This window comes from Drosophila mauritiana, chromosome 2R (genome assembly GCF_004382145.1).
Source record: "Drosophila mauritiana strain mau12 chromosome 2R, ASM438214v1, whole genome shotgun sequence".
Classification (NCBI taxonomy): Eukaryota; Metazoa; Arthropoda; class Insecta; order Diptera; family Drosophilidae; genus Drosophila; species Drosophila mauritiana.
The window spans coordinates 17,457,585-17,478,407 of NC_046668.1; the positions used below are offsets into that span (position 1 = coordinate 17,457,585).

Here is a 20,823-nt window from a genome sequence, read left to right on the forward strand (position 1 = left end):
CGGCACAGCTTCATATTTATTGAAGCCAGTCTATAATTAAGGCGAAATGAATGTCCTTCAGTGCAGGTGCAAAATTGCAAAATTCTCCGTATTTCAATGTGCATATCCAGCCATTCTCATTTCCTCGATCCCTCCTCATCCCCATTGTTCCCCATTTTTCGGTATCAGTAAATTAAACTTCGCTCTTTGCTTTGGCAATTGGATGCTTTGTTCACGATTTGTCTTTGGCTTCACTTTGATTTCCTGTGGCTTTCATTTTCCTTGCTGTGCCCCCTTGCAACATATTAAAAATGCTGCAGCAAGGAGCAGATCGAATGGCTTTGCCTGTGCTGGGGCACAAAATTACAATGCCCCTGACAATGCCGGTTAGTAGAGTGGACCAAAAAGGACAAGCTGACAGCATCCTATTGTACACCCTTCAAAAAATATTTCTGGATTACCTTTCCCTGTCATTTGTCTGTTACTTTTCTAAGTTTTAATTGTTAAATAAAATACCCAATTAAACAACATCAGTTCTTAGGGTTTCGCTTTTGCCAGTATTCCAGTGATAGATTTTCATTCTGAGAAACTGTAAGTCCACCCTAATGAGCACACATATGTTTCTAGGATTCACTGTGGTTGCTTTGTGTTCAGTCACAATTGGCAAATGGCCATTGAATGCGATATGAACTAAGCTCGTGTCCAGCGATTTATGTCATGTCTCCATTGTGTTCGCAGAACGTCAGTTTTTATTTTCTGAATTTGAATGTCTTCCCGGTCACACAAATTACACACTCAACACAATATGTTTCGAAATTTAGGGCAGCATCGTAGTCATAAAATTCATTTGGTCAGGCCATTAATAAACTTGGCTTAGTTTCAAGAGCTATGGTGATGGCAAATAGATAAGAATATCATAATTAAAACGATAAATACATGCTCAAATATTCTGCGAAACGTATAAATACAAACACGAAAGCATTTTCGAAATGTTGACTTAAATCTAAATCGTTATTAAGCTTAAATCTAAATTGTTTTCGGAGTGTTTTAATGATATTAAAGCAACTGATGTAAATCCATAGTATATAGTATGATAGTAAATCCTAGTATCCGATGAAAGATAATCGTTTTTAATCGAAACTATCGCGCTGTTTGATGCCCCACTCACATCTCTAGTTAATACCGCTATCGCCGGCAAAAGGTGCCAGCTGCGAAGTAGACAATTTATCACACGTAAAGTTCATTTTAGCACCTTGCGGCCACTTCCGCCCGACGCACACCTACGGCCAACCTCAAATTACAGGTGATTATGGGAATTTTAGTGCTAGACAAGCCGTTAGCAGGACCAGCTCCTCAAATATGTACGTTACATCCGGCAAATTGCCTAGCAGCCCTTTCCGAGTGGCCGGGGTCTGATAAAAAAAAAGGCGGGGAGGAGGGTGAAGGGTGGAGGAATGGGGCCCATTGCCCCAAAAATGGGCAACGAGCTTAACGAAAGTAAATATTTACACTCTGATTTTATTCATTTACCGAAATTTATGGCCCCAGCGCCATGAAATTTGATGAGCAGTAAATATATTTATGAATGCAATGCGGGCACTGATTTAAAATGCTAATTTGCCGCATAAAATTTCCATCCGCTGATCAGAATTGGATGAACTATAATATATAATATCAGACTCAATTGGCTTTCTGGAATGAAGAGTTACAATAACCTCTATCTCTATATTGAATGTTAAAAAGTAATTAGTTATAATTTGAATTCTTAATCTAAGTTTTCTTAAACATACCATGTTACCGTCATGTGTAAAAGCAAACTGAAATAATAACTTATATCTAAAAAACTGAACAATCCTGTTTCCAGGCACCCAGCACTTCTGGCAACCAGATAGCCACGGTATCGCACCTGGTTGCGCTGGCCAAGCAGCAGGGCAAGTCCACCGCCAAATCCTCAGCCGCTGTCAATGGGATGACCCCATCGGGCAGACAAGAGGACGATGGTCAGCGAACAGAACTCGGGGAGCAGGAGGATCGCGAGGAGCTGGAGGACCAGGACGAGCAGGTTGGCCCGCAGCCCACAACCGCAACATCAGCAACGACAGCGGCAGGCGCCAACGAGGCGGAGGACCAATGCAAGGCCAACGGGGTGGAGGTCCTGGAGGATCCGCAGCTGCAACAGCAGCTCGAACAAGTGCAGCAGCTGCAGAAATCGGTTAAATCCGGCGGTGGAGGTGGGGCCAGTACGTCAAATGCCACCACAATTACGTCGATATCAGCGCTATCGCCACAAACGCCAACATCGCAGGGAGTTGGAATCGCCGCCGCCGCCGCCGCCGCTGGACCGATGACGGCCAAAACCAGCACGTTGACGAGCTGCAACCAGTCGCATCCGCTGTGCGGCACCGCCAACGAATCCCCATCGACCCCAGAGCCACGTAGCCGACAGCCGGCGACCCCGCAGCAGCAGCCGCATCAGCAGGCGCAGCAGCTGCAGCAGCAGCAACTCTCCAGCATCGCCAATCCGATGCAGAAGGTCAACAAGCGGAAAGAGACCCTGGAGGCCAAAAGGGAACGGAAGGCGGCCAAGACGCTGGCCATCATCACCGGCGCCTTCGTCGTCTGCTGGCTGCCCTTCTTCGTCATGGCCCTGACCATGCCCCTCTGTGCCGCCTGCCAGATCAGCGATTCCGTGGCCTCGCTCTTCCTCTGGCTGGGCTACTTCAACTCCACCCTCAATCCGGTAAATGGAATAATAAATAAATGGCTAAGTAACTGCAGGAATAGTGCAAAACTTTGCATATATAAGGAAATTTTAAGACTTTTAAAGTTTACAAGTTGTCTGTATTTCTTGAAAAGAGTTTGTAACCTATTAGTTACTTTGAATTTTAATAATGAACTCTTAAAAATTTGAGAGCGTAGTTTATAATATATCTTCAAACTGCAGATAGACGATTATCTTAAACGATTTCTAATAATCAAACAATTTATGAAACAAACTTAAAAGTAGAGTTTCGGCACTCTTTTTAGTTACTTAAATTGTTGTTAAATCAAATGGCTATGAGTGTAGCTTTCATTCGCGTTCATTGTTGATTAAATGATTCCCTCTTGCAGGTTATCTACACCATCTTCAGTCCGGAGTTCCGACAGGCCTTCAAGCGCATCCTCTTCGGCGGCCACCGACCAGTCCACTACCGCAGCGGGAAGCTCTAGATAGTGCATGCGAAGAGGCGAAGGTGAGTGCTCCTCGGGGAAGCCAATACCCGGCGATGGGGCTGCACTGAAAGAAAAATATATGTCCCATTTCTCACAGTACCATACATACTAACAAAAATTTCTGTGTTAATTTACTTATATGGCTTTATCTAGCAGACTTTCGTTATTCTAGTAATTGTTTACTTATATTGTTTGAAAAACATGAAAATTGTTTTCCGTTCACCTTGTCCTTGTGTGCCGCAGTTATGGTTATTGAGTTAGACAATTTAGCCGACAGCCATTGGAAACATTTTGAATCGATTCAACGCACACGCAATTGCATTCTTTTTCTGCTATTGTCCCTAGCTGCAAGTTTCAATTTTCAATGCTCGAAGCCAGGACCCGAAATTGATATTGCTTGAGTCGAGTGGAAAGTGCAGCAGTTTGCAAAGGAGCCGAAACCATTGTTTAGCTTAAAAAACCAAGGGGAGAACTTTCTGAACCCAGAGCCAAAGTTTTATCAGACCTTTATCGGACCTGTCATCTGCACCCAGTCACCCAACCACCCAACCACCAGCCAACCAGCCATGTTGGTCAATGCATTAGAATTATGCCACACAGCTCGGTTGAAACATTGCCGCTTGAAAGGCAAGCTAAACCGAAATCTAAATCGGGAAATGGGTTTTTATCTACAAAATGAGGGCGGGAATGGCGCGCATAAGTTTTGAATAGTTACCATTTGAGTTTGCTGAAGGAAGAGCCATCTGGATGTGGCAGCAGTTAAATCTTTGCCATTCATTCGTTTTCATTTGCAAAGGCAACATGAAAGTTAAATTAAGTAACATTAATTTGAAGAATTTCCTGTTTAGTTGGGCGCCCCGCCATTTCGATGAACTTTTCTGTGAATGCACAAAGTTTTCAGCACCCGAACACCCGCCCCCCCTCAATTCACACTTCACTAATGAATCCTTGCAATTGTAACATCCTTGCAGACGCTTCTGCTAAACCGACCAGCGGATGTTGATCTAACCTCTTCGGCTATAACCAGGATAACGAGGATTAACGCATCTTGTATACCAAAGACGATGAAATCAAGGAGTCGAGCGGTGGAGCAGTCGCATAACCAATAGTTGTTAAGTGTGTAAATAGCAGATTGAATTGATGTTAACCTATGCAAATATATATTGTGTTAGATATAGCTAAATTTATAGAGCCAAGTGGAGACTGTTTTTAGAAGCAAACAATGTTGAATTGTGAGGAGATGCCACCAAGGAAATACAAAAGTATCTAATCAAAATAACTAGAGATAAGCCACCACTACCGCATAGTTGACATAACGAGCAATCTACTACCAATTTTTATGTGTTTTCCAACTTAACGTGAATTGTATAACTCATAACCGTGTTAGCCGCTAGACTCTATCTCTCTTCTCTGCTTCAGAAAAGGGGACGTTGGACTTAGGATCGCTAATTGGAAAATAGAACATGGAAAAAGGGAAGTGGGAAGTGGGAAATGGGAATCAAGGCATTGGAATCGTTATAACTGAAGCGAGTACTCGATTATGTATAGCCCAGCTAGAGACATTTAATAAGCATATTGCATCGTAGAGTTAAGAACATTTGTTGAGCATCGTACTAAACTGTAATATTGCATATAGGATCTATAAAATATCGAACCGGTGGGAAGCCAGTTTAAATTAAATTTAAACGTATTGTTAAAAGCCACAACTAGGTAAATTACATTTAAAACTGTTGTACTATTACGTATGTGTTAGATTGGTAATTATGTGTCGAGGATTTCTTTGAATAAGCTGGCATATTACGACGTATCATATAAGCAAACAGTTCGAATGACATGTAATATTTGAAGAGCAAACTACTTTCGGGAAAAATGGGTAAAACGTAATTAGCTAAAACAAACAAAAGCGTTGAAACAAACACTGCATAATGACATACATACATATGTATTTATATGTTAGTTTAGACTAGGCGGGTATCACGATGTTTTACCTACATAAAACTACCACGCGAACTATTCGAAAACCAAAATCAAAACTTTACGAAAACTTTAAGCCGACATCATTAACTAGCGACTAAGTGTTTGCAGATCTGTCTATCTTTAAAACCAATAGAAATAAGGCAAATCCCACTGGCAGCATACTTCGCAATAATTCGAAAGGACACCCACACAATTTTCTAGCTAAAAATTGCCAAAGGCGATTTCTTTTATTTATTGTCACTTAATTTTTTGTACTTTTGGTTCAAACAAATTGGCGCGCATTTTTTAAAGAATTATTGCTGGGTATGCGTGCCGATTTTCCGGGAATTTCGCTAAACAAACAGCATAAGTTAAACTAACGAGATTACTATAAAATTCATTGGCTGCAATTTAAATAAAAATTCAACTTTCATGCAAGAAGAAAGGCGCGAAGTTTCTTTTCTGAGTCTGCGAATTTTTTGGGAATTGGGTTTGGATAAGTAAAAACCTCTCTAAAATAAAAAATTTTGGACAAAATTAACTTAAACTTAAAATTAAATAATAACGCATTTTCTTGAGTGTTGCCAGCACAAATTTATACAATCATTAACATTCTGCTAACATATTCCTATCGTTAGTTATCGATAGTTCACCGCCAAACTTGCTGCTTTTCAAATTTTAAGTTATGAGCTATTCGACAATTTTGCAAATATTGTGTGGTAAATATAAATAATGCACTTTCATTTATTCTCTTAAACATACAAATACATACAAAAATACAATCAACTAGAGCTAACCATTTTATATTGTACAGGGCAATGCAGCGGAATGGAAATCGGACAAAAATGCAAGTCCGAGCATAAAGTTTTTCTCGGTAAACTTATTTACAGTGGCCGAATACTTTGGGCAGCATCAACTGGCTACTAGCCATTAGGATATCAGGTCGGCGATGTAGGTGAAGAGATCGTCCGGGAAGCTGCACTGGTCCAAATCTCTGCCAAGTGCAAAGTATCTTTTGCGGAGGAGATGGGCTGCCGCTTTGGGTTGTCGGGCGCGGGTGAAAACACCCTTTTTATTGCCTCCCACGCGGGTGTAGGCTAAATAGGAAAATATATTATTAAGTTATACGTAAAATAACTATTGTTCACTCACTTTGTGCTGTCTTAAAGTCCGCAAAGTTCCACACAAACTCGCCAATGAACCAGCCCTTTTTGCGCAGCTCATCGAAGGCCTTAAAATGGCGGGAAAACACCTCCGTCTGGAACTCCTCCGACCACACATAAGCAGGTTGCTAAGGGAACAAGATGAAGGTATTAGTTTACTTTACTTTTAAGCAAGAGAGATTCAAGATACTACTGCTAGAAGTATCTCTACGTAGCATCCATACTCACCATATGCAAGCCCTCCAAGGTATCCGCTCCATATTCAGACATGATGATGGGCTTGTTGTAGCGTTTGTTCCAGGCAATGGCCTCGTCGATCACATTCTGGGTTATCATGTCCAGACGTCCGGCATTTGAGTACCAGGCATTGTAGCGATTGAAGCTGATGATGTCCAGAGAGCGGCCCTGAAAAAGAAAGGTATATAGTTCAATATATCTTGAGATTCTTGGGTTAAGCATTTCTTTACTTACCGCCTTATCCTGGGTGTTTGGAACAGCAATGGCAGCTGTGATAGGTCTGGTTTTATCTAGAGAGCGTGTGAAGTTGGCCACTAATCTGAAATGATAAAGTAAAAGATTAAACTGAGTGCAATGGGTAATAAGATAAAGAGATACCCACTCAAAGTACGAGTCCGCACTCACGCTACCAGTCCGGGGTTCATTGGCAATGGACCACATCACCACGCTTGGATGATTCCGGTCCCGATGGATAAGCTGCTCCAGCGACGATTTGTGCTTGCCCAGCAGCTCCTGGCTGAAGTTTCTGAAAATCGAAGACAACAGCATTAGTAAGAATCCCTTCGAGGTCTGGGAACAACTCAACTCTGTATCCACACTGGGACATTCGTCGATGATCATGATGCCGTGCTCATCCGCAAACTGCATGGACTCCTCGGAGTAGGGATAATGCGAGGTGCGGTACGCATTCGCTCCAATCCACTTGAGCAGATTGAAGTCCCGCACCATCAGTGCATTGTCCAGACCCTTACCCCTGATATCCGAATCTTCGTGTCGTCCAAATCCACGGAAGTAAACGGGCTTGCCGTTGATCAGGAACTGCTGGCTGTTCCAACTTAGTGTGCGTATTCCCACTTTGAGTCGGTAGACATCTAGGAGCTCGTCGTTGGTCGCCAGCAGTTTGATCTCGAGCTGGTACAGATAACCCGGTTCGGAATGCATTAGGTAGGGCCACCAGGGCTTCACCGGGTTCACTTGCAACTTGCCGCCTAGTTTTTGGTCCGACGTGGCATTCGCCACCAAAATTCCTTCCTTATCGTACAAATTGGCCTGAATGTGGAGGACATTATCTGCCTCATTGGCAGCGCTGCCATTCACGCTTACGCTATAGAACACTTCGCCAACTAAAAGTATTACAGTTTTAAATAAGTTAAGTTAATAGAAACTCAATTGAAGTAATAACCCACCGGTGGCATCCTTTGAGAGGTTTGTGGTGACCTCAACCTCCTCGATAAAAGTACGTGGCGTGGTGTAAAGATGCACGCTCCTGTGGATCCCCGCATAGTTAAAAAAGTCAAAGGTGTAGCTCTGCACAATGGTCATGCCACCATCGTTGGGCACTTCCGTAATCCTGCCCTGCGGCACTGTCGTCTGAATGAGAGCATTGTCGCACATCACGGTGATCCGATTCTCGGCTCCATAGTTCAGGAAATCTGTGACCTCCGCCTCGAAGGGAAGGTGACCCATCTCATGCTTCACCACCTTCTGGCCGTTGATCCACTGAAATGAAGGAATTCTCATTAATTTTATAGGATCCTCTACTAGTTAATGTTGGTATGAGAATACATTTTAAGTACCCACCACATATGCCTCATAGTGAACACTGCCGAATCGCAGCCATATCCTCTGATCCTTTGACCAGGATCGGGGCACAAAGAACTTGCGGTCGTACCACACTGTGCCCACGTGATCCCTCAAGTTATCCGTGGTTATGTCGTTATAGGACGCGGGCACCGGCATGGGGATTGTGGGCCTGCTCTTGCTCAACTCCTTGGCATACCACTCATCCCGGACGCCCTGCGTGGGATTCGCCTGGTCGGAGCGCACAAAGTTCCAGATCCCGTCCAGAGATCGCACCTCCCGCGTCTCCGATTCCCTGGGGTACAGCATTCCGCGCGTTTGTGGCACCTCCTTGTTGACCAGGATCAGGGCTATGGAGAAGTGCAGGACATAAAGACCAGTGACCAGGGAGAAGAAGGAGAGAGCTGCGAATAGATACACATAGAGATACAGGGTGTAAAGAAGAGTTTCGCTACTGGACACAATTTGGAGTGATTACACCGCACCGATAATGGGTGTGATAATTGTGCGTATCACATATTTCAATTTCCTGATATGAGGGAAAACGCGATTATATAGAGATATGTGCGTGGTAAGTGGCACAATGGTATAATATTGATCTTGTGCAGACATTCCGGTTTTTCGAACTGCAAAAACTGTAAGTAATTGCACAACTGGCTTGTTGAAGAGTTTCTACATAATCAATAATAAGATTCGATATATCAGTTATTATAGGAAAGATAAGCCCGCTCAATTTACAACAGTTATATCCCTTTGTCTGCTTATCAGAGATATCTAAGGTACATACATGATAACGTGTGCGTAAAAGATAAGTGCAAAGGAAAATCATTATTACTATAATTCATTATTTTTATTTATATCTATATTATATAAATATACATATGTACATATACATATTTCAATATGGTAAATAAATAAATAAAGATAAAGTAAAGATAAATAAGTTATCCATCCGTTTAAACTTTCTAATGTGTTTGGTGCTAAAAGAACGAACACTTTTAATATACGGCTAATTGAACACTGAAAGAAAATATTATGGTTCAACAAATTACATTACATTTTGTATATGCACTGTGTTTTGCCAATCATAGAAATACTCAAAATGTTCTCATATCTTATCTGCCTTTTAATGGCCGTTTCCCCTTTCCCCCTCTTATTTTTATTGCCCAGTCTAATTAGAATTCTCCAATGTCAGCTTTTTGGTAACGGTACTATACAGTACCGTGTACAGTAAACACCGCTGAGATATTCATACTCACTTGCACAATGGTTTTAGACGATTCAAATTTTCAAAGTCGGCGGGCGAAACGAATCGGAACGCAGAGAATCAAAACAAAGGGAAACGGAAATGAAATCGGAATCTTGCATTACAACAACACGATCAGGACAATGGACAAAGCAAAGTGCCAAACAATGCGAATGAGCGGCTCAAAGCAAAACTGCGAAACCGGAGAGCACGAGCTTTCAAGGAAAAAACTTTCACTCTCTGTATCTTTCTCTCCCAGTAAAGCTAGTACAGATACAGATACATTTACAACAATGTGTCATCGTTCTCTGCTTAGAATTTGTTTTTGTCTTTATTCATGTTCTGCTTGTTTCGTTTTGCTCTTGTTTCGGCTTTTGTTTTGATTTCTTTTTTATGCAAATGTCGGCATTGTTTGGCACTTTGTTTTGCTAGTTAAACACGTTTTCCAAAAGGCAAAAAGGTAAGCGAAACGAACATTTCAGAAACCGCCACAATCCCATAATACGCATGCAGTGAGAAAACCGAGAACTTTGCCCGTTCTCTCACGTTCGCTGGTCGCCGGGAAACTACAGCTACTTCCCCCATTTATTTATCGCGTCTCACATGTTTAACCTCGTTAATCAGCTGTCTAATCGCAAAAGCTGTCTATGCTGGTGAGGCCAGAAAAGCTCCAGAGAAAGCTCCTCCAAAGATCGATAGGCCATCGATGGCTCGATTTGTTTACCGTTAGATAGCCAGTAGTTCTTGCAATTTTGAAATTACATTTTATCCTAGTTTAGTTTAGTTAAGTTTCAATAAATATCAATTGCTTATACTTTATTGAATAATGTTTGGGATCATAAAAAAGCATGCATCAAAGTCATGCGAAGATTCTTTTTCTATTGATTTGTTGTCTTACCAATCGCAAGCAAAGATAATCCTCCCATAATAATGTAGCCTATTATTTTTTTAGAAATTAAGTTTTATCTGAATTTTAAGATAAAAACAAATACTTTTTTGAAGTAGCTAAATATTGAATCCATTTTAGACATAAAATATAAAAATTTTAGTTTCAAAATAAGAAATTTTAAAATTGACACACTTAGGTTGAATCATCTTTTTGTACACATAGAAAATCTTAAGCATGTTTAAAATATATTTCTACACCCTTTAATGTTTTTGTTTTAAATGTCGCATAGACAAAATTAAAAAACCTTTACTAATTTGTACTTCTTGCTTATTAAGTCTTTTTTTTAAGTAACGCTTTAAAAAGCGAAAGCTGTTGTGCACTTTAAATGTTACAAAGCCAAAAAAATAAATTCCTTAATTGATTTGTACTTTTTGCTAATGAAGTGTTTCACGTGAAATCAACGCTTTTTCATTTTAAGACAGCTGCTTAAAATTTAATAGGTTTTGGCACTGATTATACTTTGTCACACAATTGGGAACACTTGGCTTACACATGGCGATGGGCAATCACTGTACTCCTTCGACACACCGAAATCGACTAAGGTTGCACCTGCGCCGCGTGGGGCTTTTAAGGCCCCAAAACCGCCGGCAATCCAGCCAAACTCCAGATATTAAAATTCTCGGCACAGCGGGCGATGCACCGTTGCGCACATATCACTCGAAAGGGGGCCACCAGACGCACCTCATCAACCGATCCGATCCGATTCGAGCCAGACACACATAACCAGAACCGGTGCAGGGCCAACTGAAGTGCTTACCCCAAATTTCATATTTGCGACACGTGAGACGGATCCTCAGATGCATGTTGGCATTCACTGGATTCGTTGCGGGGATGGATCCCAACTATCCGCAATTGTTTCAGCCGGAGTGTGCCGGTTTCTTGCGGCTACGTTCGGCGCTGCGGGGTAACTGAATCCGATTCCGAATCGGAATACAAGTCCGGATCCGCGGAAGCCCATGGCGGATGTGTCATTAGTGGGCAAGGCAATTGCGACCGCTTGCCAGCGCCAAAGGTCGTAGGGTTGGGGTTTCGGGGTAAACGGGGGCAAAGGGGTTTAGCTGGAAGGGGACAGGGCAGATGGAGGTAGCTATAGGAAGACACGCACCGCCACTGCACTGAATGTGCCCCTAATTAAGCCCACACCTCCCGCGGAACACCGCCCAACCTCGATAAGCCACCGGCTAAGCGGCTTGTTCCAAATCCGAAGCACTAGACTCGTCATTTGGTCATCCAGTCATACAGTCTGGCTTCTAAAAATCATATTTCAAATTTAATTTGTTCTAAAGTCATAGTTCAAAATCCCCAATGCCATCCACATCATGTTCATAACTCATAACTTACTGTTCGAATATATAGCTATGTTATAGTTACAGTTATAGTAACATGCTCGATGCTTAGTCACGTTAGGCAAGGCAGACTGTACTCTGTAAGGGTGGGCCTAAGTTTCAATTAAGTGTGGCTGGTCTCGAACTGGAGTTTAATTAGTCTTGATTGGGAACGAAATGCGGAAGTTTCTACTCCCCTATAAAAATAAGTTGACACACATTGATGGGTTAGTTCTCAAGTAAATATTGCACGAGCATTTGTTATCTTTTTCGGGTTTAATTAAAATCATGTTTATTATTAGTACTAATGCCATGCATAAATATTAGCTTAACCTATTGGGGTCTAACAAAGGTTATCAGGAACTAATAAGATTAGAACGTCACTGGAATTATTGTTGCACTGCCTGTGTTTATAATTGACACACATTATGTTATAAGTGAAATATATATATTACTGGAAGGGTATAGACCTTTCAACAAAGGGAGATTGTACCTTATCATATTGACAGTGATTTTGGTCAAGGCTTTATCATTGGACAAAAAAAGATTGCAGATTTGAAGAGCTAACACCTTAAACATCTTCTGTAGCTTACAAATAATGTATAGATTTTCTAGAAATAGTTAAATTATTATTTCACAGCTTCAATATATGATATTAAATTACATTTCTCAGTATTTTAAGTTATATTTTCTAACGTTAAGGAGCACAGACTAAGCTGTTTTAGTCTGAAAGAGTTAGCTAATAATAGATAGCTATCTAAACTTTAAATGGCCAATAGTGTCCACGAAAAATCGCACCTCCAAGTGCTAAGTGTTAGGGTATCGATGGAATGTACCCACGCCTGTTGCCATTTTCCTTTCGTTTGGCTTTCACTTTCAAGGCCCGGCCCACAAAAGCAGGCGCAAAGCAAAGAAAAGAATCAATGGGCGGCCAAAAGAAAGTGAAAATGTCACCGACAGTAAATATAAATAGAGGCTTTTACCCATATTCGAGTATTCCGTGCAGGATTCCGGCGAATGATCGATGTAACTTTGCGACTATAATTAAAATCCGGAATCGGTTTTGTGCACTTAGGAACTATTTTCGTTTCCAATTAAAACTCGAACACAGAAATGTTCAGAAATTGGCAGTCATTTCGCGGCTATTAATAATCGGTTCAAGTGTTTAGCCGGTAATTACAAAAACAAACTTTTTCAAACTATAAACCGAGAGCCGAAGCAGACGCACTGCGGATTTGGATGCGACTAAAATCGCAAACACACTTTGTCAAGACAACTTAAAAATCCGACTGTTACGAGCTTTGAATCCGCTGTTAAATGAAATCTGTTGATTCGCTGTTGCGAGTAATTCTGTTAGCCAATGCAAGCTAAAATTTACTTGGTTATTTGCGGCAATTGTAAATATTTGATAGCGCTAGCAGTGATAGCTAAGATTACTAAGCAAGAAATACAAAATAATTGGTTTTATGTCTTCAGGTTGAAGATTTTATTAAATACTGTTAAGTTTTCACTTTTTGAATATTTCAATTTTGGCGGGCTAACCGATGCGTCCGATAAGTATCGATGTACGAGTACACGCATACTCCAAGTGGTGGTTGTGTAGCCCTGCATCGCGTTGCCAACCAAACGGACTCCACTCGCGATAAAGTGTAAATAAATGAGATATTTTGGTGGAATCGCGAGCTGAAACTAATGCCATGCCACCGGCGTACGACCTTGGCCATTCCGGAGAGGCGTACCAACCCCTGGACACTGGCAGCGGCGGCGGCAACGACGCCTGTGCCCCGAACTTATCCTCCGCGCAAATCCGCCACTCGATGGGATTCCGGACATCCTGGATGCGGCAGTTCCGCCGCTACAAACTGCCCATGGTGCTGCTGATGCTCTTGTTCCTCGTTTCCTGCCTGGCATACCGCATCCTCAGCGTAGGTATCCCGGAATCTCCGTCTTTCGGATACCGGAAGTGAACTCCAGTGGAGAACGGAACTCAAATATTTGGAGCACCAAATATATCGCTGTTGTGATGATGATCTTATAATTAAAGATAACACTTAACACTAAAACAAAAAAACACTTGTTGAATCAATAATAATCTTTTTGAATTGTTCTTACATTCAGATGTTTCTAAATATTTGAGTTTTCTTTATATATACGTGTATGTAGGTCAGGCTGTAAAACACAAATACAATCATTTATAAGATTCGAATTTAATCTATCATTGCTATTATATAATTGAAATATTCAAAATAGGTCCGATCTCAGATACTCACACAAGAACTACAAACTTTTTGCTTATCTCCTAACGTTATCAACGTTTGTCAAAGATATTTACTTACCATAGATAATATTCTAAAAATTGATCAACTGACAACTTTCATATTTTCCAGGTGGAGCAAGATGCCCCGCCACTGGATCTGCATCGTAGTTCACCGCTGCTAGATGCCTACGAAGATTTTAGCGCCATGAGAGCAGGAGATCTGAAAATGCGCATCGAGGAGATGGTTAGAATCAAGGTTAGTACCCGAGAACTCCTATAGCCAGAAGCTATAACCTCTTCTCATCTAGAGTACCGTGTCCGTGGAGCTGCGCGAATTGGAGTCCCGTCGCCAGAAGCTGCAATCGGACATTAGCCAGTACAACCAAAAAATCGAGGAGCTCAAACAGGAACTGCTTAGGGAGCAAACGGAACTGGAGCGCCTCAAGATCTCCGTGGAGCAGGCGCAGGTGGCCCAGCGGGAGGCTGTTCAGCGGAACACACCGGACTTGGCTTTGCCCCGCTCTCTTTTACCAAACACACTGCCCAGAAAGAATAATCCCATCACTGGAGGGATGGCGGCCAGCTGCGAAATGCACAACTGCTTCAATCACTCCCGCTGCAGTCTAACCTCCGGATTCCCTGTTTATCTGTACGATCCGGATGAGCATAGCGTACAGCGAAAGGGTTACGATATCGATGGTTTTCTGAAGACGACTCTAAAGCAGACTTTGGGATACAATGCTCATATAGTTAAGGATCCCAAGCATGCCTGCATATATCTAGTGCTGGTGGGAGAGGCTCTGCTTGAGCAGGATCTATTGCGAAACAATCGCTATGCGGCTCAGGAGGCGGAGAATCAGCAGCCCTCAACGCCCACTCTGGAAAATGACTGCCCCGTGGACATGGAGAAGCTTTACAGCCTGCCATATTGGGGCGGCGATGGACGCAATCATGTGCTGCTCAACTTGGCGAGAAGAGATCTCACATCCCATCGTACGAATCCTCTCTACAGGCAGAACACCATGCGAGCAATTGTGGTGCAAAGTGCTTTTGAGAGAGAACAGTTCCGTCCAGGTTACGACCTAATTGTGCCCCCTATTCTGGGACCTCCTGGAGGAGATGTGTGGCAGGAGTGCGCGGAAATGGTGCCCGCCCGAAGGAAATACCTGCTTACCTACCAGGGAGAACTGAGACCCAAACAAAGTAGTTTGAACCCCTTAGATGCGTTTATTCTGGAGCACCTGGCGGATATGGCCAAGGGCGCTACGCAAGATCAGTTCGTTCTGCAGTTCCAGTGCGTCCCAGCTACGGAACAGCAGGAGGGTGATTCCCTGCCAGATTGGACCCTATGTGGCTCGGATTCCTCGCGCCGCCAGTTGCTTAAGGACTCTACGTTTTCTCTGATATTGCCCCCTTTGAATGGAAGAGTTTCGTCGACACTAATGCTTGCTAGGATTTATGAAGCTCTCCGTTCGGGAGCAGTGCCTGTTATCCTTGGAGCAGATGAGTTGCGTTTGCCATACGCTGAAACTGTGGATTGGAGAAGAACGGCACTACTTCTACCGAAAGCACGGATCACAGAACTGCATTTCCTTCTACGAGCAGTTCAGGATGCGGACTTACTGCTGCTGCGACGACAGGGGCGACTCATCTGGGAACGCTATTTGAGCTCTGTGCAGGCCACCGTCGATACAGTGATCGCCAGTTTGAGGGATCGCCTTGGAATCCCGCCCAGACCAGTGCCCTCGGTTATAGCGCAAAGTGTTTTCAACAGCACATTTATACCCCTTAAATCCGATCCACCTGTTGGCTTGGATACGGAACCTGAAGAGTCGTTGGGGCCCATCGAACCACCCTATCCCAGTCCTGCTTTCCGGCGAAACTATACAATACTGCGTATGCAGGCGAAGGAAGCCTGGAACGATTGGTTGGATCCCTTTTACCTATATCCCCAGCTGCCATTTGATCCTGCGCTGCCTTCGGAAGCCAAGTTCATGGGCTCGCATACAGGCTTTCGTCCGATAGGTAAGGGACTAGGAGGAGCAGGCAAGGAATTCGGCGAGTCACTCGGTGGCAATTACCCCCGGGAGCAGTTCACCATTGTTATGCTAACCTACGAAAGAGAACAAGTCCTGATGGATTCATTGGGCAGATTGTATGGTCTGCCGTATCTGCACAAAGTCGTGGTGGTTTGGAACTCACCGAAGCCACCGTTGGATGACCTAAGATGGCCGGATATTGGAGTACCAGTGGCCGTCCTTCGTGCTCCTAGGAATTCGTTAAACAACCGATTTCTGCCTTTTGATGTCATTGAAACCGAGGCTGTGCTCTCTGTCGACGATGATGCTCATCTGCGTCATGACGAGATTCTCTTCGGATTCCGTGTTTGGCGGGAGCATCGCGATCGAGTTGTAGGCTTCCCGGGACGTTACCACGCCTGGGATTTGGGAAATCCAAATGGCCAATGGCACTACAACTCCAATTACAGCTGTGAACTAAGCATGGTGCTGACTGGAGCTGCGTTTGTACACAAGTACTACCTTTACCTGTACACCTATCACCTGCCACAGGCGATAAGGGACAAGGTGGATGAGTACATGAACTGCGAGGACATTGCCATGAACTTCCTCGTATCGCATATAACTAGAAAACCACCAGTCAAAGTCACCTCCAGGTGGACGTTCCGCTGCACCGGCTGCCCCGTTTCCCTCAGCGAGGATGACACTCACTTCCAGGAGCGGCACAAGTGCATCAATTTCTTCAGCCGGGTGTTCGGCTATACGCCGCTGCTGAACACCCAGTACCGAGCGGACTCCATTCTCTTCAAGACGCGCATCCCGCACGACAAGCAAAAGTGCTTCAAGTACATCTAGTCGTACAACTGATCCCAGAATCCCTATTCCGACAAAGGCGGCCACTTCACTTACCCTAACGAGGTGATCACCAGCTGAATGACTTTTAGTTGTAAGTAAAACTTATCGGGCCTGTTACGGTTTTCACATATTTGTTTTTATATACCTATATCAAAGCCAACCAATTGGAATATCTTAACAATATTATTTAAGAACTCTAACCAAAGGTGTGCAATACGGAATAATACAAAAATTTTAAACAAACTATTTAGGTAGAAAATTTAGTTACTCACTCATTATAAATCGAACAAATCGTACAATCTGTGAAAACCAAAACAAGCCCATATGTATATACTCTATTTGGACACAAGTTAGCCACTGGTAAGCCAGTCGAGATAGCACAGCCTGCACTTGACCGATTAATAACTATGTTTGTCGCATGGCCTAAAATGTCTAGATGCTGCTTTCAGAACTACATTTTCTTAGGAATTAGTCTTGAGTAGAGATACCAAATCAAATTTTGAGACTTTATTGTGTTTGCTTAATTAGCATAAGTTGTGTACCGATTTTGACTTGTATATAGTGCTTAATAAACGAAATTACTACATCGCTAAGTATAAAAAACGCATGTTGTTTTCCTGATGATTATTTCATATATTTTCTTCATTTACACAAAAAGGTGTCGGCTTACATGCGCATGATGTGTGAGTGGGTACTATTGGTATAAATTACGGATTATGGTGATTAGTGGTTACAGATTAAGGACACGCAAGCATGTGGCTAACCGGTTCGATCGCATATAAGACATATCTCACGGACGCCACACGCACTTAAATTTAAGATAGTATCTAATAGATACCAGATACAATGCAAAAGCTACAACTACGTGGACTACTTTGGATACATGGTATATATAGGGTGGATCCTTCGGTTGCGAGTGGACGAGTTGAGACCAGGCGACTGCTTCCCGCTTGCGTCCCGCTTGTATCACAATTCAAAACAAGGACAGGGCGCAGAAGGATGCGAGGGTAACTTAAAGTACTCGTATTATTTTTACAACTTAGCCCGAAGGTTACACTTGAAATCAATATAACTTCAATTTGGAATTGCTGGTAGTATATTAGTGCTCTTGCAGGCTAAGCTTCAGCGCCTGCTCGATCATCTCCTGCTCCTGCTGCCGCTCCAGTTCGAACTTTCTCTGCTCTTGCTGCGACAGTCGCATGGCCATGGCCAGATCGGGATCCACATACCGGAAGCCTCCATCGTCGTCTTCGTCGGAGGCGGGCGAACCGCTTTGGAGATTAGCATGGGCGCCAAGCAGTGATTCCTGCAGGACTCTGCAATTGATACAAGAAAAGGCACAAGAACACACAAAGCTTGGATCAAAACTAGCAATACGACAGGAGGGGGAGGGGGAGTATCTTTTCAGCGCTACTTGAAGATCTTCTTCATGTAGCCCAAATCGTTTTTGAACTGCGCACCAGCCGAGGCTGAGCGCCCACGAGTCTGCGGCTCCAGTTGGAGTTGCGAGTGGGGAAAGGACTGGGGTTGGTGCTTGGGCGAGGGAGAATACCGCCCGTACTGCTGGCGATGGGGAAACAGTAAGTGCGAGGACAAGCGGTGGCCACTAGCGTTTACCATTGACAGGTGTTAGTTTTGCTTACAAATCAGAGTTTCAACAAACAAAGCCTAATAATCCCTTGCAGAATAACTACAACAGTATTCTGCAAAGGCAATCGTATGTTGGGAACGTACCGTTGCAGCTGCTCGTCATCTTCTGGCAGGAGATCGGAGCCCACGACATTTTGCCCTCTCAACACTTCCCAGATGTCCACCTTGTCGTCATCCCGGGCGTCCACGCCACAGGCTCCGCTTGTTTCCACCAAACTCTGCTCAATTGCATACTGTAGCATGTCATCCTCGTCGAGAGGAATTTGACGACGGACATCGCTGCCCCTGTTTGTGTAGTGAGCTGGGATATCGAAACAGCGATCATCGACCAAACAAGTGACACGATCTTGCTCCTGCAGCGTGGCCACGTTATCCACGGGCATGGTTAAAGCAAATACATTTCCAAATGTAATACAGGCATTTAGAACGTGGAAGAGCGGGATTTCCACTTTGACTGGAAAACCAGCAGGCAGCTGCATGGTGATAAAGTCTCTCAGCTTGGACACATGTGGACTGGCCATGGTGGACATGAGATCCAGAATGGGAAGCACTTGTTCCTGCAGTCGAATGGGGTGCTCCTCGGCTAACCATAGGTTGGCTTTAAAGCGCTGCACCTTTGTGCTCAGGTTCTTGGGACCGCCCACATCCCTTCCGTGAAGATCAAACTCCTGAGTAAAATACTCCTCCGGAGTAACAGAAGACTTGGGAGTACTGGTGCCTGACGCACAGGCGGAGCTTCCGTTGCTTTGATTTCCAGGGGCTGGTGAGTTTCGACCACCATTTTCGACTCCAGCGTTGGAAGCTTCCTCCAACCGGGGCGATGGTGACTAAAGCAAGAAATGTTAATTATTTGAGGCAAAATTGAAAAATATGAATAAACCTACGCGATCTTTTAGTGCCGCAGCAGCATCAGCGGGGGAAACATAGTCCTCATCAGCAATTCCCAGCAGGCTATGCAGTGGCGTCCTCGCTGTCTTGTTCTAAAACAGAAAAGCAGATTTATATTTCACGAGTTCAGTTAATTAGAAAATATACGTGAAACATAGAAGAAACTCATTTACACAACCATGTAGAATGCATTCATTTTACAGAATGTTACGAATGATGCCATGCACATGTATCATTTGTATTGTATTTTCAAATTTTCTTACCTTGATTTGCTCCTCGCTAAGGTGATCCATTCGCGTCTTTGTAACAAACTCCACGTTGCTGGCCCCGTACACCTTGCAGTTGTAGCCGTTGATCACCTCAGATTTCTCGCTACGCCATCCCCATATGCCGCACTTGTTGCGCTCGAAGCTAATCTTGTCCATCTCGATGTTGTTCGTGATCACCGGGGCATTTAGACGCGCCCTCACGGTGCCCAAGGCTGGTGGAATGGCCACAATATCACCGATATCGCTGCTCATCTCCTCCACCATAACTTCGTTTGTATCGTGATCGATCTCGATCATCGTGGCAGTTTCTTCTATAAGTTGCGTAGACAAATTTGGCGGTTAGATTAAAAATCGATTGATTTATTTCCACTTACTGGCCCCCTTGAAGATGTAGGAGCGATTGCCCCGTTGCCAGGTGTTGTTGTCGAAGCCCAGCAGGGTGGTATCTATCCGGACATTGGCTCCCCGCTTGTAGACCTTGTAGGTGTCGCTGGGACAGAGACGCGACATCAGAGGCACCCAGGAAGTGAACTCCCACTTCATCTCGATGTAGAAGTCGGGTGCGTCCAGTAGGTGCTGCAGCAGCTTAGGCACATGCGTCACCCGCTGGACATGACGCTGGAGATCCCGGACTTCGATGATGGCCGTCAGTATGTCCACATCGCCGGTGCAGACGGCTTCCTGGACAACTAAGGTAGGAGAGGCAATTAATGGTGTTAATTTTGGAGCGTGTCCTGGTTAACTTACTGGACCAGCCTTCGTGCTCATAGGTGGCATTGCATTTGGCCGCCAGAAGGCATTTAACGCATGCCAAATTGGCCAATCTCACAGCCAGCATCAGTGGCGTCCGGCCGCGGGGATCAATTTTTTCCTTATCGTTCTGCAAGGTGACGGAATCAGTGAGTTTTAACGCAGTGCCACTTCCCCGTGCCCTGCTAATTCAATTAGCACCTGTCCCCGGAGGCCACACCCACCCCCATGGAGCACCACCTCCCCTTTTCACCTGGTCGATGGCCGCCTGCAGCTGCTCCAGTTCGTTGTGCCAGATATGCCAGTGCAGCGGGTACTCCGCTTTGATCTCCTCGACGCTCCTCATCCTGGATTGGGATTTGCGTCGTCTGATCTGCGGCTAAATTGTCAATTCTTTTGTTTCTCTGCTAGGTGAAAAAAAAAACAAACTATATGGGCGGATGTCTGGTCACACTGTTTCTACGACACCGATTGCTGATTAGTGATG

General features: G+C 43.9%; 4 protein-coding genes across 9 annotated transcripts in view; 2 read left to right on the forward strand and 2 right to left on the reverse strand.

Annotated features, from left to right (window-relative positions):
- LOC117136906 (5-hydroxytryptamine receptor 2A) overlaps positions 1-5,549 on the forward strand; it is a 55,136-nt gene extending 49,587 nt beyond the window's left edge. For both annotated transcript variants that reach the window (XM_033298024.1, XM_033298023.1), the window contains exons 9-11: positions 1,844-2,719; positions 3,091-3,212; positions 4,164-5,549. In XM_033298024.1, the coding sequence (XP_033153915.1) occupies positions 1,844-2,719; positions 3,091-3,189 (975 nt within the window). In that variant the 3' untranslated portion in view covers positions 3,190-3,212; positions 4,164-5,549. The remainder of the gene's footprint in view (positions 1-1,843; positions 2,720-3,090; positions 3,213-4,163) is intronic.
- Positions 5,550-5,849: 300 nt separating this feature from the next.
- On the reverse strand, positions 5,850-12,889 carry LOC117136907 (beta-glucuronidase). 4 transcript variants are annotated; one of them, XM_033298029.1, is made up of 9 exons: positions 11,082-11,161; positions 8,130-8,533; positions 7,736-8,048; positions 7,135-7,672; positions 6,931-7,074; positions 6,783-6,867; positions 6,540-6,716; positions 6,301-6,439; positions 5,850-6,245 (listed from the first exon to the last, which is right to left on the reverse strand). In XM_033298029.1, exons 1-9 carry the CDS (start codon positions 11,125-11,127, stop codon positions 6,079-6,081), a joined length of 2,013 nt encoding a protein of 670 aa, XP_033153920.1. In that variant the 5' UTR covers positions 11,128-11,161; the 3' UTR covers positions 5,850-6,078. The 4 variants fall into 4 exon arrangements, with proteins under 4 accessions (XP_033153920.1, XP_033153917.1, XP_033153916.1 ...); XM_033298026.1 differs by lacking the exon at positions 11,082-11,161 and adding an exon at positions 9,851-9,936 and having other exon boundaries at positions 8,130-8,479; XM_033298025.1 differs by lacking the exon at positions 11,082-11,161 and adding an exon at positions 12,633-12,889 and having other exon boundaries at positions 5,851-6,245.
- A 364-nt stretch (positions 12,890-13,253) lies between these two features.
- Positions 13,254-17,382, forward strand: LOC117138547 (exostosin-3). The gene is made up of 3 exons (XM_033300703.1): positions 13,254-13,574; positions 14,037-14,162; positions 14,215-17,382. Exons 1-3 carry the CDS (start codon positions 13,347-13,349, stop codon positions 16,777-16,779), a joined length of 2,919 nt encoding a protein of 972 aa, XP_033156594.1. The 5' UTR covers positions 13,254-13,346; the 3' UTR covers positions 16,780-17,382.
- A 9-nt stretch (positions 17,383-17,391) lies between these two features.
- LOC117138548 (ankyrin repeat domain-containing protein 13D) lies at positions 17,392-20,792 on the reverse strand. Of its 2 annotated transcripts, none has more exons than XM_033300704.1 (7): positions 20,590-20,790; positions 20,334-20,466; positions 19,961-20,275; positions 19,581-19,897; positions 19,314-19,409; positions 18,514-19,256; positions 17,392-18,095 (listed from the first exon to the last, which is right to left on the reverse strand). In XM_033300704.1, exons 1-7 carry the CDS (start codon positions 20,680-20,682, stop codon positions 17,879-17,881), a joined length of 1,914 nt encoding a protein of 637 aa, XP_033156595.1. In that variant the 5' UTR covers positions 20,683-20,790; the 3' UTR covers positions 17,392-17,878. The 2 variants fall into 2 exon arrangements, with proteins under 2 accessions (XP_033156595.1, XP_033156596.1); XM_033300705.1 differs by lacking the exon at positions 17,392-18,095 and adding an exon at positions 18,113-18,385 and having other exon boundaries at positions 20,590-20,792.
- Positions 20,793-20,823: the final 31 nt, after the last annotated feature.